Source organism: Passer montanus, unplaced genomic scaffold, assembly GCF_014805655.1.
Source record: "Passer montanus isolate IOZ18808 unplaced genomic scaffold, ASM1480565v1 scaffold9, whole genome shotgun sequence".
Classification (NCBI taxonomy): domain Eukaryota; kingdom Metazoa; phylum Chordata; class Aves; order Passeriformes; family Passeridae; genus Passer; species Passer montanus.
In genome coordinates, this window is record NW_024374367.1 from 5,598,506 (window position 1) to 5,610,629 (window position 12,124).

At 58.0% G+C, this 12,124-nt stretch overlaps 2 protein-coding genes across 2 annotated transcripts; both read left to right on the plus strand.

Annotated features, from left to right (window-relative positions):
• The first annotated feature begins 82 nt into the window (after window positions 1-82).
• On the plus strand, window positions 83-5,438 carry HMCES (5-hydroxymethylcytosine binding, ES cell specific). Its single transcript, XM_039733979.1, has 6 exons — window positions 83-265; window positions 1,979-2,122; window positions 2,457-2,576; window positions 3,126-3,286; window positions 3,737-3,929; window positions 4,303-5,438. Exons 1-6 carry the CDS (start codon window positions 83-85, stop codon window positions 4,507-4,509), a joined length of 1,008 nt encoding a protein of 335 aa, XP_039589913.1. The 3' UTR covers window positions 4,510-5,438.
• Window positions 5,439-6,926: 1,488 nt separating this feature from the next.
• Window positions 6,927-9,316, plus strand: LOC120514148 (histone H2A type 2-B). Its single transcript, XM_039734339.1, has 2 exons — window positions 6,927-6,993; window positions 7,065-9,316. Exon 2 carries the CDS (start codon window positions 7,131-7,133, stop codon window positions 7,509-7,511), a length of 381 nt encoding a protein of 126 aa, XP_039590273.1. The 5' UTR covers window positions 6,927-6,993; window positions 7,065-7,130; the 3' UTR covers window positions 7,512-9,316.
• Window positions 9,317-12,124: the final 2,808 nt, after the last annotated feature.

The window sequence follows — 12,124 nt, forward strand, 5'->3', positions numbered from 1 at the left end:
GCCCTGCCCCCGGCCCCTCCCCGCGGCGGGCGGGAGCGGAGCGGAGCGGAGCGCGGTGCTCGGTGCCCGCGGAGCCGGCGCGATGTGCGGCCGCACCGCCTGCTCGCTGGCCGCCGACAACCTCCGCCGGGCCTGCGCCTACCGCGACCGCCGCGGCCGGCCCCGGCAGCCCGAGTGGGTGCGGCAGGAGCGGTACCAGCCCTCCTACAACAAGGGCCCGCAGTCCAGCGGCCCCGTGCTGCTCTCCCGCCGCCACCTCCACCAGGTACCCCCTCCCCGGGGCCGGGATGCGGGTGCTGGGCGTCTTGCGGCTCCGATCGGAGCGGGGGAAGGAGGCCGTGCCTCCCCGGGGGCTGAGGGACTCGCTCCGAACGGCCGAAAACGGTTTGTTTCGTTTCGCTTTGCTGTACGTGGCAGGTATTGAATTTTCTAATTGCTGAAATGTCGCTTCTTGTTAATATTTACATGTTCAGAAGGAGGAGGGGAATCGGTACCGTGCTTCCACCACAGTGTTTATGTTTTCTGCAAAAATATGTATAAGTACTAACCTTAGTAGAATTGTTGGTTCGTTGTTTTTTTGGTTTTTTTTGCTAGTGTCTGTAATTGCTCTGCTGGTTTTAATTGGCTTTCCTGAGGCACCTTTTTTTCTTTTTTTTCTTTTTTTTTTTGATTTCATAACACTGTGGCGTATGTCCAGGTCACATTGGTAGTAGGAGAGAATCGAGAGAAAAAAAAAAAATCTCAACTCCCGTGCAGGACAGTAGCTGTACACCTGTGGTAACTGTTGTCCCGCATAATTTAAGCCTCACATGACATCCCCCGGACAGCCTGGGCAGCCTCTGCGGCTGTTGGTGCTGCTTGTTTGGTTTCACACACAAAGGGTGCCCGGCCAGCTGCTGCTCTTTGGCGTTCAGCGGGGTGGAACGGGGGGTGCTCAGTCGGAACCCCCCGATCTGGACCTGCTCTGCTCTCCCTCCCCAGCTGGTGGGGCAGCTGCACTTTGAGCCGTTACTGGTGACCAGGTGGGACCCTCGGTGGGACCACTCAGGAGTGCCGTGGGCAATGCCATCAGCCTCATGCCCTCTTTCCTGCTCTAGGGGTCCCACATCCCCCCAAGAGCGGGCAGTGGAGCTGATGGAGCAGGGAGTGTGGTACAGGTCACAGGCTGACACATGCCTAGTTGTCCATCACTGTTAAGGTTGTTGGGATGCTGGTGTCCTTTTTTGCCACTCCTGCCCTGAGGGAGGCTCTGAAATACTTCACAGAACTGCACACATACACATCCCTGTGTACACACACCTATGGTAGGTGTATTTGTGTGTCTGTCTGCTGCAGTCCTTTGGGAGCAAACAGCCCGGCAGGCACTGCCAGCAGCGGCAGCTGTGGGCAGAAAGTGAGAGCAAGCTGGGGAGAATCGAAAGCCACAAACTGTTTCCATTGTCCAAAGGCAGGTAATATGCAAAGCACAAGCAGTGAAAGTGCACCAGGCTAGCAGAAATCACATTATTAAAATGAAAGTGAGGCTTTTGGCCCTTTGGGATTTTTGGTGTCACCAGCGGGAGGCTTTGAGGACTTTGACACCAGCCTGACATGGATGTTTACTCAAGAGCTCAGGAGTTCATGTCTCCAGCCATTTCCACTAAAAAGAAGCTGTGTTAATTCTTCCAGAGAGGTGGGTGAGCCTCACAGAGACAGTTCTTTATTCCCACAAAATTTTCATGTGCTTTCTGCTGAAGATTAAGTCTTACATGAAGGCTTTTAAGAATATGCAAAGGGTTATATTTAGTGGCTATTTCTACACGGCTTGGAGGGGCAGTGAGCCCCAGCTTCTCTTGGCACAGATGCTGAACAGATCCTCACTTTTGGGAGCCAAGGCCACTTCCGCAGAACTTCCCAAAACACCTCTCTGAAGCTGTGGGGTGCTCGTGGTCTCTGTGACGTTGCTCTGACCTGAGGTGTTTCTGTGTTCATTCCAAAGGATGCTGACTCCTCCGAGCGGGTCCTCATGGACATGCGCTGGGGCCTGGTGCCCTCGTGGTTCAAGCAGGACAACCCCTCCAAGCTGCAGTTCAACACCTCCAACTGCCGCAGCGATACCATGCTGAGCAAGTCCTCCTACAAGGTGAGCTGCTGCCACCCTTGTGTCCTGCTTGAAGAAATCCTGCAGTCAGCAAAACCAGGGCAGAAACATCTGCTAGGCCAGTACTCCACTTGCCATTGCACAGGGGAGCAAGTCCCTGTGCTGCAAAGCTGGGGGCTTCACTAAAACAGAAGGGCTGAAAAGGCACTTACTGGTAAAGCTCAGCACAGCTCTACTAGTGGCCTCTGTGCATCCTGGGGGCAGTTTAGGAAAGTCCTGGGAAGGAGCGAGAGGGCTGGGTGGTTGCAGGAGTCCTTCTGCCATTGCTGCTGCCTGAGGCTGCTGTTCACTGCTCACTTGTGCTGTCTCTCCCCAGGGTGCTCTCCTCAAGGGCAAGCGCTGCGTGGTCCTGGCAGATGGCTTCTACGAGTGGCAGCAGCAGAGTGGGGGGAAGCAGCCCTATTTCATTTACTTCCCCCAGACCAAGGATGCCATGGTATGGAGTCCCTTGCTGTGTGTGAACACTTGCACCCAGCTCTGGGTCCCTGCTCCCTTCAGCTGCCTGGGGAAAAGCCCACTCCCTCCTCTCTGCCCATCCCTGGGAGCCTGTTCCCCAGCAGGGCTGTGTTCTGTGCTGGGCTCAGCACTCTGTCACCCCCTGTGGCTGGCAGTCCCCATCTCCAGGCTGTGAAAGGTGACAGAGTCCCTGCTGTCACGGTCACTGCTCCCCACGTGCTGGATATTTGCATGGGTGGCCAGTGTGGCTCACAGGGACTGGGCTGGGAGTTTCACTACCTCTTTCATTTGGCTGAACTGGTGGCTGGGATATTCAGACAAGGAGGAGAGCGCTGGCTTGCCTGTGGGAAGATGAGGGTCCTGGTACCTCTCCTGGAATCACCTCAGATCAGTAGAAAGACTCCTGGAGAGCCTCAGATTAGTTCTGTTCATGACTCAGATCTGAGTCACTGACCTGCCTCAGCACTGGCAAATCTGTGCTGCTTTGGCTGAGCATGGTGACCAGGACAATGGGGCCTCTCTTCTGCAGGACAAGGAGATGGAGGGAGATGAAGAATGGAAAGGATGGAGGTTGCTTACTATGGCTGGGATTTTTGACTGCTGGGAGCCACCAGGGGGAGGAGAAATGCTGTACACTTACACCATCATCACCGTGGACGCCTCAAAGGATGTGAGCTTCATCCATCACAGGCAAGTGAGAGCACGCAAGGGGGTTGCAGGGTGGAGGGGGATGAAGTAGGAGAGCTGCACCTCTAGACACCAGTCTGGCAGCACGCAGGCACAGAGCTGCTCTCAGGCAGAAGTGCTACAACATTACTGACTCATTTTGGGCCACCAGCTCAGCCCTTTCCATAAATCACCATCTTTGTGCTCTGTGGATGGCAGTTGGAACTGGATCACTTTCTGGAACTGGTCTCCCTGTCTGACCAGAACCTGGTAGTCAACCCCTCAGCCTCTTCCAGCAAATCAGCTGCCTGGATGGAGTGTATGCACATTCTGCCTTGCAGAAGAGCATTCTGCTGCTTCAGTTTTCCCTGTTTCCCCCAAGATGCCACCTCCTTGCTAGCTTACAAGCCTGGCTTTTGCCACCACACTGACATATTGCAGCTGAGCTTTGGCTCCAACTGTCTTATCCCTTAGGATGCCAGCCATCCTGGATGGGGACGAAGCCATCAGGAAATGGCTGGACTTTGCTGAAGTGCCAACCCAAGAAGCTGTCAAACTCATCCAGCCCACGGAGAACATTGTTTTCCACCCAGTGTCCACCTTTGTCAACAACATCCGCAACAACACACCTGAGTGTGTTGCACCCATTGAGCTGGGGGCCAAGAAGGTGGGTGCTGCTGGGGCTTGGCAGGGGGGAGCTCAGCCAGTGATGCTTCTGAGCTGGGTCAGAGCTGCCAGGCTGCAGGAGGAGTGGCAGTAGGCAATGTCTGCTGAGCCCTGGACAGATTCCTTTCCCTTTGCTTCCAGAAATAAAACTGTCAGCCCATGCCAGGATTTTGCTGCCAAATGAGGCAAATTCCATGTGAAATGGGTCTTGGAACAAGCCTGTTCACAGCTGTCTGGGAACCTCCCACAGATGTGCCTGGTTGCAGGCAGGGCCATTGCTCCACATCCTGCTCTGGACCAGCTCTTGCAGCTGGCTGGCTGCCCTGCTCCCTCTGTGCTTCTGACTTCTCTCACTCTCTCTTTTGTCTGTGCAGGAGGTGAAAGCCACCCCAAGCAACAAAGTGATGCTGGGCTGGTTAAAAAGCTCCCAAGAGGGCTCTCCCCAGAAGAAAGAAAACGATTTGCCCAAGTGGACAAGTCAGTTCATCCACAGCCCTTCACCCAAGAAAACCAGCGCAGACATCCTGCAGCAGTGGCTGGGGAAGCAGGGACAGCCAGCTGCAAAGAAGCACAAGGCTTAGGCACCAGCTGAGATGGCTGGCCATCTCTTTTACCCCGATTTTCCTAAGCAGAGTGAGAAATGGTATTTTTGGAAGGCTTTGCAGACTGGTGTTAAAATAGTCCAAGCCTCTCAGGTGTTGATCTGCTGCTCTAGGTTGTTGTCTGTCTTCTTTGTGTTTTGTTAAAGGTTGATGTCTGTAAAGATTTTATCTTTGTCTTGTTCTGATGGGAGTGAATATAACCTGTTGGCCTCCCTCCCTGCCAGTCATGCAGGGAGTCAAGCCCTGAGAGCCCTGAGAATCATCTCAGCCTGCTAGGGAGGAATAGCTTCTGCCTCCTGACAATGTTCATAGTTCATGTCTCTTTCTGTTTGGTATTCTCTTCCCCTTTTTTGGTGTTAAACTTATACCTCTCTTGCACTTAATTCCACACTGGTTCTGTACAAACTCCTTTCCAATGCTCTTGCCCTCAAAAGAAGGCTGCAGCACTGAGGAACAGCAGTAAATATTATGGAGAAGCCCCAGGCTGGGAAGATCTGCACCAGCATTGCTGTGTGCACTCATGGCTCCTAAAGAGGGAGATGTTCAAGTGGCATCCAGGAAGAGCTGGACTTGGCTTAGGTTTCCCTGCTGTGGAACAGTGTGTCTGTCACATTGTTTGTACAATCATTTTGTTAATGGGATTTGAAGACTTAGAGAGGATTTCCTTGATCTGGGGAGGGATGCACTCTGCCTTATTTGAAAAGGCCAGTCATTAAAGCCCAGATAACCTAAGTGCCGTTACAGAACAGCATAGGGCTGTTGTTTTTGAGGTCAGGGATTTTGTAAACAGAGCCAGATGTTACAGACCAAAAGCCTTACACACTGAAATCCTTGCTAGAAATCAGTACTTCCTTTGTGTTGGAAACAATAAAATGGGCTTCACTGGCTGGCTGCACCGTGCCCTTGTCCATGTGCATGTCTGTGTCCCTCCTGCCCACTGCAGCCCCAGTGTTCCTTTCTGCAGGCAGAGCTTGCACCTCTCCATCTGCTGAGGAGCAAACCCCCTACCCACTGCTGGGCTCTCAGGGTCTGAGCTCTGCAAGGCCATGCTGGTGCATCATGTCCATTTGCCAGTGGTAAATATTCCTGGGGATTGATCCTGGGGCTCCTCTAGAGTCATCTGTCCCTGGGGAGCTGCAAGGGTGGCTGTAGCTGAGGTGTGTCCCTGGGGAGGGACAGCAGAGCCCGGCAGGAGCCACAGGGTGGACACCTGGGGAGAGCCAAGTGCTCTTGGAGTGAAATCTGCCTCCGAATCCCTCGCGTGCTACGGGGGCAGCTGAGCACAGGCTTCATGACTTACGGGAAGCTGGGGTGGGATTAGGATTTCTATCCAGAAAGTCTGTTGCTAGCTGGCCCCTCATTGCTGTCACCATGACTTGAGGCAAGAGAATCACTGTATTAGCAGCTCCTGGCAGAATAGATTTTTGGCTGCTGGCACTATCACCTTGATGCCTGTCCTTGCAGGAGCCACAGCAGGAGGTTTCTCTCCCTGCCTGGCCCTTGCTGTTCCAGGATGAGCTGCTCAGCTGCCCCAGCCCAGTCAGTGCTAACTGCAGATGAAGCTTTTCTAAAGGTCACCAGCTCATCTCGAATTCATTTCAGGTCTCCAGTTGCTGTGGAGGGAGTGAAGATGCTGAGCACGAGTGGGGGGATGCTCAACTTTCCCAGCTCTGGAGAACATAATCCTTCCCCTGGGGCTGCAGGGGCAATGCAAAGGCACAGAGTACAGGTTATCTCCCTCCAGACTGTGAGCACCAGCAGCATCGGCAAAAAAACCCCAAAAACCCCTATGATGAGTGTTTAATGAGGATGTGTTATTGCTGGGCTACATCACCTTTAAACTGGAGTCTGGCTGCTCGCCCAAGGCTGTTTGAGGCAGTTCCTCCAGCGTGGTGCAGAGATGACCACAATCAACCCGGCCTGTCCACAGAAACTGGTTTGGGAGAAACTTTCGCCTTTGATACCTGAGGAGACGGGAGGGTGGTGCTTGCTGGGGCTGTCCTCCCTTGTCAGGGGTTCTTTCCCCACGGCATCGCCCTCGCCCGCAGACTTTGGTGTCCTTCGGGAGAGACATCCCGCTGGCCGAGGAGGGGGCTGCGGGTTTGGGCATGGAAACGGGCACAGCTGCCAGGCACCCGCGGGCGCTCGGGCCAGCACCCCTCCCTCCATCCCGGGCCCGAGGCCGCCGGGAGCAGCGCCGGGCGCGGGCAGCAGCAGCAGTGGCGGGGCGGGGAGCAGCGGGCGGGATACGGGGAGCAGCGGCGGCGCGGGGCCGGCCGGAGCGCAGCAGAGCCGCGGCGCTGCCCGCCCTGGGCGCCGGGAGCCCTATGCAAATCAGGGATCGGCAGGATAACCAATCAGCGCCGTGGCGGCAGCGGCGGCAGCCAATGGGGCGAGGCGTGCGGCGGGCGGGCGGCGATATCCGCGGGCGGCGCGGAGCGCGGAGCGGCGGAAGCGCTTGCGGTAAGGGCGGCGCGGCGCGGGCGGGGACGGCGCGGGCCCCGCGCGGTGTAACGGCGTTTGTCTCCCCGCAGGCGCCGGGACCCTCTGTGCGCGGCGCTGCTTGAGAGGCGGGGGCGAGGGGCCGCTGCCTGCCGGCCATGTCGGGCCGGGGGAAGTCCGGCGGAAAGGCGCGGGCCAAGGCCAAGTCGCGCTCGTCGCGGGCCGGGCTGCAGTTCCCCGTGGGGCGGGTGCACCGGCTGCTGCGGAAGGGTAACTACGCGGAGCGGGTGGGCGCCGGGGCGCCGGTGTACCTGGCGGCCGTGCTGGAGTACCTGTCGGCCGAGATCCTGGAGCTGGCGGGCAACGCGGCCCGCGACAACAAGAAGACGCGCATCATCCCGCGGCACCTGCAGCTCGCCATCCGCAACGACGAGGAGCTCAACAAGCTGCTGGGCGGCGTGACCATCGCCCAGGGCGGCGTCCTGCCCAACATCCAGGCCGTGCTGCTGCCCAAGAAGACGCAGAGCTCCAAGAAGTGAGCGCTGCCCCCCGTCCCCCCGCCCCCAGCTCCCTTCTCGCCGCTGCCTCACCTCTCCTCCCGGCGGGGCTGGGGTTCCCGTCCTGCCCCTCAGCCCTGGCCGGGTGGTGAGCCCTGGCAGCCCCCACCAGCCCTTCACCAGCCCCTCTGGCCTGGGCTGTGGCAGCGTGCGGGGTGAGCATGGGTGAGGTCAGGCCCTGCTTGTGCCCCCGCTCTGCCTCTCTTCCCTCTGGAAGAAGCGGTTTTGGAGGAGGCAGCTGGATCGCAGTTGTTGGCAGGGGTGACGTCTGGAGCCGTGTGGTTAGGTCGCGGTGCGGAGCTGCCGGTAGCTGCTGAGGATTGTTGTAGCTGGCAGAGGGATGGACGCGGGCACCCCCGGCTGCCTGTGCCCTCTGCCAGCCCTGGCACTGTGCAGGGCCCCCTGCTCTCCCGGTGTGCCCCCGCCTCCCTCCTCAGCAATGCCATCCTGGCCGCACTGCAGCTGCAGGGCAGGGGGCTGCGAAACGTGGAGAGGAGAAAAAGTTTCTCCATTGGCAAGAAGTGGCTGTTAGTCTTAGTTTTGTTCATGGTAAAACTAGTGCATTGCCTACTGTAAAGAAGCTTTGGTCCTATTTATTTTAAGGTCTCTATTTTTGGGTACAGCCCTGTACAGTCACGTCCTCGCAGCTCCCTGGCTCGGCGGGTGCTGGGGCACTCGGTGTTCCCCCACGCCGCGGCTCCTGGGGCGGGGTGGGGTGGAGGCTGCGGTGACAAATCCCCTCGGAGAGCGTCGCAAGGTCAGGCGCCCGCCGGGAGCGGGAGCTGCCATCTTCTGCCGTGGCTCCCCTCCTCTCCCAGCTGCAGAAGCCCTTCGTGTCGCTGAGAGCCACCCTGCACCCTGGTTGCACTTCTGGAAATTACATACTCTGTCTCTTTTTTTGTTGTTGTTTGTTTGTTCAGCACTATTTCTGGCTCTGAGAAATAAAGTGATGATGATATCTGTTTAACTGTAACCCTTTATGGATTAATATTTCTTTTGAAAACCACTCGAGTTTGTATTAAAGCCCACTCCTGGCTAGTGCCATATTTATTTCCTGGCTGTGTGGCTAATGTCGAGCATGGGGGCAGGATAGCTGTCCCGTGACCCCTGAATAGGTGATGCAGAGACAGCTTTCCTGCTGCCCAGCAGCTGCTTCTGTGAGGCTGATAGTTGTGTGCATGCAGCAGTGCCGAGGCAGTCAGCCCTAGACCTTCATCACACGTTTTTTAAGTGAAAAAAAAAGATTATCTTCTATTTATGTGCTGTAAGTAGCATGTGTTCAACCTATTGACTCAGCTGTTAATCTTGTGGATGAAGTAACTTCCCCTGGATCCGAGTTTCATGTTGCGTAGAGTAGATGGACCTGGATGCTTGTCAGCTGCCTTTGTGCAGGGGGTTTTCATCCGGCTCTGCAGGAGCGGTGTGTGCATCGGTGTCCTGCTGATGGGGTGTGGAGGTGTCCGGCCATTCCCCGGGGGAATCCTGACCCCGGTGGGTGGGGACAGCAGGGGACAGCCCCACTGCAGCAGCCAGACCCCCTGGGATGTCGCTGCCTCCTGCAGTTGCTATCAGCGAGGTGGGGATGAGCAGTTCCCTTTCTGCTGCCCAGTGTCCTAGTGTCTGTATCCCAGTGTCTTGTTCTCTCCCTCTTGTTTTCTCCAGGACCAGCATTCTGTAAACCTGAGAGTGCTTTGTATTTCTTAGAAAAATGCAGAACTTGTGATTCTGAAAAGAATGGTGCAAACCTGATACCTGATTAAACTGGTTCCCTGTTGAATGCTCTTAAATGTGCTGTGTCTTGTCACCTCTGCAAACTCACGGACTCTGGCAGGCTCTGTGGTGTCTGGGCCCTTGCTCTCCAAGGGGAAGGACTAGTAAAACACCAGACAGGACCGCTGCCAGACTGTGAGAGTCTTCTCCTACCCCGGGAGAAGATAATACTGTTGTCTGGTTCTTTTCCCTGCCGTGGGAGTGCCACACTGCCTGCTTGTTCTGTCGCAAGTGCCAGGAAGCTTCAGCTGCTCCTGGCTGGGTGCAGTGGAGGGGGAGTGGGGCTGGACCCAGGGCCTCCCCCAGTGCTGGAGGTGCCCCGGGGGCTGCGCCAGGAGCCTTTGGGTGACCTTGCAGGCAGGCAGAGATGAGAAAAGCCATCCTGAAGGGAAGGAAAGAGCTGGAGACACAAGGCTGTTTGTTACTCACAGCCTGTCCTTGGTTGGGCATTCCCAGATGGCTGTTCTGGAGGCTGCTCTACAAGCCAGTTGCTTGGGGTCTGGGCAGGAGGGGTTGTGGGAAGCTTGGATGTTTCCCAGTGATGTTGGGGTTGGTCTGTGCAGGGCTGGGTGCAGCCCGGGGGTGCTGGCAGGTCCTGTAGGGCAGTGTCACCTGCTGCCCTGCCAGCACAGGGCAGCAAGGAGCACGGGCTGCTGCCCAGGAGCTGCAGCTACCCTGGATGCTGTGTGGCTCTGCTGGGGCTGGTGCTGGTGGCACACACAGTGCCCTCCACGCTGAGCTCCAGCTGGGTTCTGAACTTCCTCTGCTGGCATGTGACAGATCAGCTGGGAAAGCTGGGAAGGAAATCCTGTCTGTCACAGCAAGCATTGCTGGAGCGCTTGGCCTTTAGCACCTCGTAGCCTTCACAGCTGAACATTGTTGTGACCAGGAGATTTGGAAGTCTTGGTCTTTACTATAAAGCTGGAATAAATGTGGTCATTGTCAAGCCTGCAGATTCAGAGCCAGGTCTGGTCCTTTCTGGAGGGATGTTACTGGTCCTGGCTCTTCTGAATGCTTCATGGCACCAGAGCAGCTGAGCTCATGAAATGTGAAGGACTTGGCTGAGCAGAGCCTTCCCCAGAGGCCAGGTGAGCCTGGAAGGGTCTCTTGGTCTGTGTTTCCCTCAAGGAGAGGGAGGCTGCAGCATTCTTCCCTTTCTCGTGGGTACCTGAAGCTGGGATGAGCACAGCCTGGGAGCTGGAGCTGCCTGCTGTGGGAGGCTGCTGTGCATCCCCACGTGCAGGAGTCTCTGCCAGCTGTGTCCCTCAGCTCTGGCAGTTTGATGAGATGAGTCACTGGCTCTTCAAAGTCCCCAGGGCTTGGGTTTCTCCCCAGAGCCTGGTCCTTAGGGTTGGCAGCACCCAGGGGAGCTCACTCAGGGCTGCCCCAGCCTCATGGCTCCTGGCAGGCTCAGCCTGTGAGGTCAGGCAGCTCCAGCTGGCTTGGCACAGTGTGTCACCCTGCTGCCTCCCCTGTGCTGGGCAGCTGGAGGGTAACTGCCTTCCTTCTGCTTTTATCTGCCCCCAGGAATGTGCCTGCTGTTCCAGCTGGAGGGGTGGCTGCAGTGTGCCGTGCAGATGAGAGAGCTGAGCCCTGAGATGGGCTTGGTTTAACCTCCCTGCTGGGGAGCAGCCTGGCCCCTGTGCCCCCCTTGGTGAGGGCATCCCCTCTGATCCTCCCAAACCTGCAGCTGTTCACTAAGGACACAGCTGCGGGTCAGTGCCAGAATGCAGCAGATCTCTCCCAGGATGGGGACTGCTGCTTCTAAATGCAGACCTGGAGGGAGCTGCAGCCTCTGCAGCAGACCAGGGCTGCTCTTCCAGGGGCACGGCTGGCTTCTCTTCTGGATGTAGCAAGAGGACATTTCTGCAGGGAGTAAAACTTGCTTCCCTTCTCCCTGCTTGTTCTCCGGGGGACAAAGGGATAAAGCCCTGGGGGAAGGGGCTGTGCCTTTCCCAGGAGTGCTGAAAGGCCCTGCCATGGCCTGGTGTGACAGTCCCTAGCTGCTGTCCCTGTCAGCTGCTCCTGGGGGGGGCTGGCTGCGGGCCTGATCCGTGCTGCGCTCGCTGGGCACAGGCAGCTCCGGCAGGGCGGCCCTCGGGGCCGAGCAGCTCTGGGGCGGTGCTGCTGCTGCGATCCCCGGCCGGGCAGAGGCAGCGGGGCCGGGCCGTGCTGCGGGGCCAGCGTTACCGCAGCCGGCCCGGGGGCTCCGTGCAGCCCCGCTGCCCATGCCCGCGCACGGGGCTGTGTTCGTGTGCCCTCCCCGCAGCCCGGGCCTCGCTCCTCCCGCGGCAGGCAGCACGAGATGGCCCAGATCCCCGCCGGCGTTTACGCAACCTCGCGGTGCCTATAAATAGCCAGCGCCGGGGGCTCCGGCCCGGCCCCGCCGCCGGCCGGGGCGGGCTGTGCTGCGGGGCTCCCCGCTCCCCCCGCAGCTCGGCCGGGCGCAGCCTCCACGGCCAGGATCCCTCCTTGCTCCGCTCCTGCCCGCCACCCGGAGCGGGGTGCGGGCTCTGCGCACCGGCACCCGCACGGACCCCGAACCGCAGCAGAGCCCCCCCGGGACCAGCCCCCTTCCCGATGCCTGCAGCGAGCACACCGGAGAGTCGTTTTGTACCAATTTATTTGAAACGACGATAAATGAAAAGGAAAAAAAAATAAAAAACAAACCGAAAAATGACCCCACTAACCCAAACCCTCCCTCCCCACCCACCCCAGACCCATAAAAAAACATTAAAGGCCATTGCGGGTGCGGCCGGCGGCCGCCAGGGGGCGCCGCTCCCGCGCGCCGTTGCCATGGCGGCGGGGCCGCGGGCCGCCAGGGG

What these genes read in the sequence shown, in the direction of transcription:
- HMCES (XM_039733979.1), top strand. Translation starts at nt 83, where the DNA reads ATGTGCGGCCGCACCGCCTGCTCGCTGGCCGCCGACAACCTCCGCCGG. An exon ending in CCCGCCGCCACCTCCACCAG is followed by an intron (nt 266 to 1,978) that starts GTACCCCCTCCC and finishes TTCATTCCAAAG; the next exon opens with GATGCTGACTCCTCCGAGCG. An exon ending in TGAGCAAGTCCTCCTACAAG is followed by an intron (nt 2,123 to 2,456) that starts GTGAGCTGCTGC and finishes GTCTCTCCCCAG; the next exon opens with GGTGCTCTCCTCAAGGGCAA.
- LOC120514148 (XM_039734339.1), top strand. Translation starts at nt 7,131, where the DNA reads ATGTCGGGCCGGGGGAAGTCCGGCGGAAAGGCGCGGGCCAAGGCCAAG.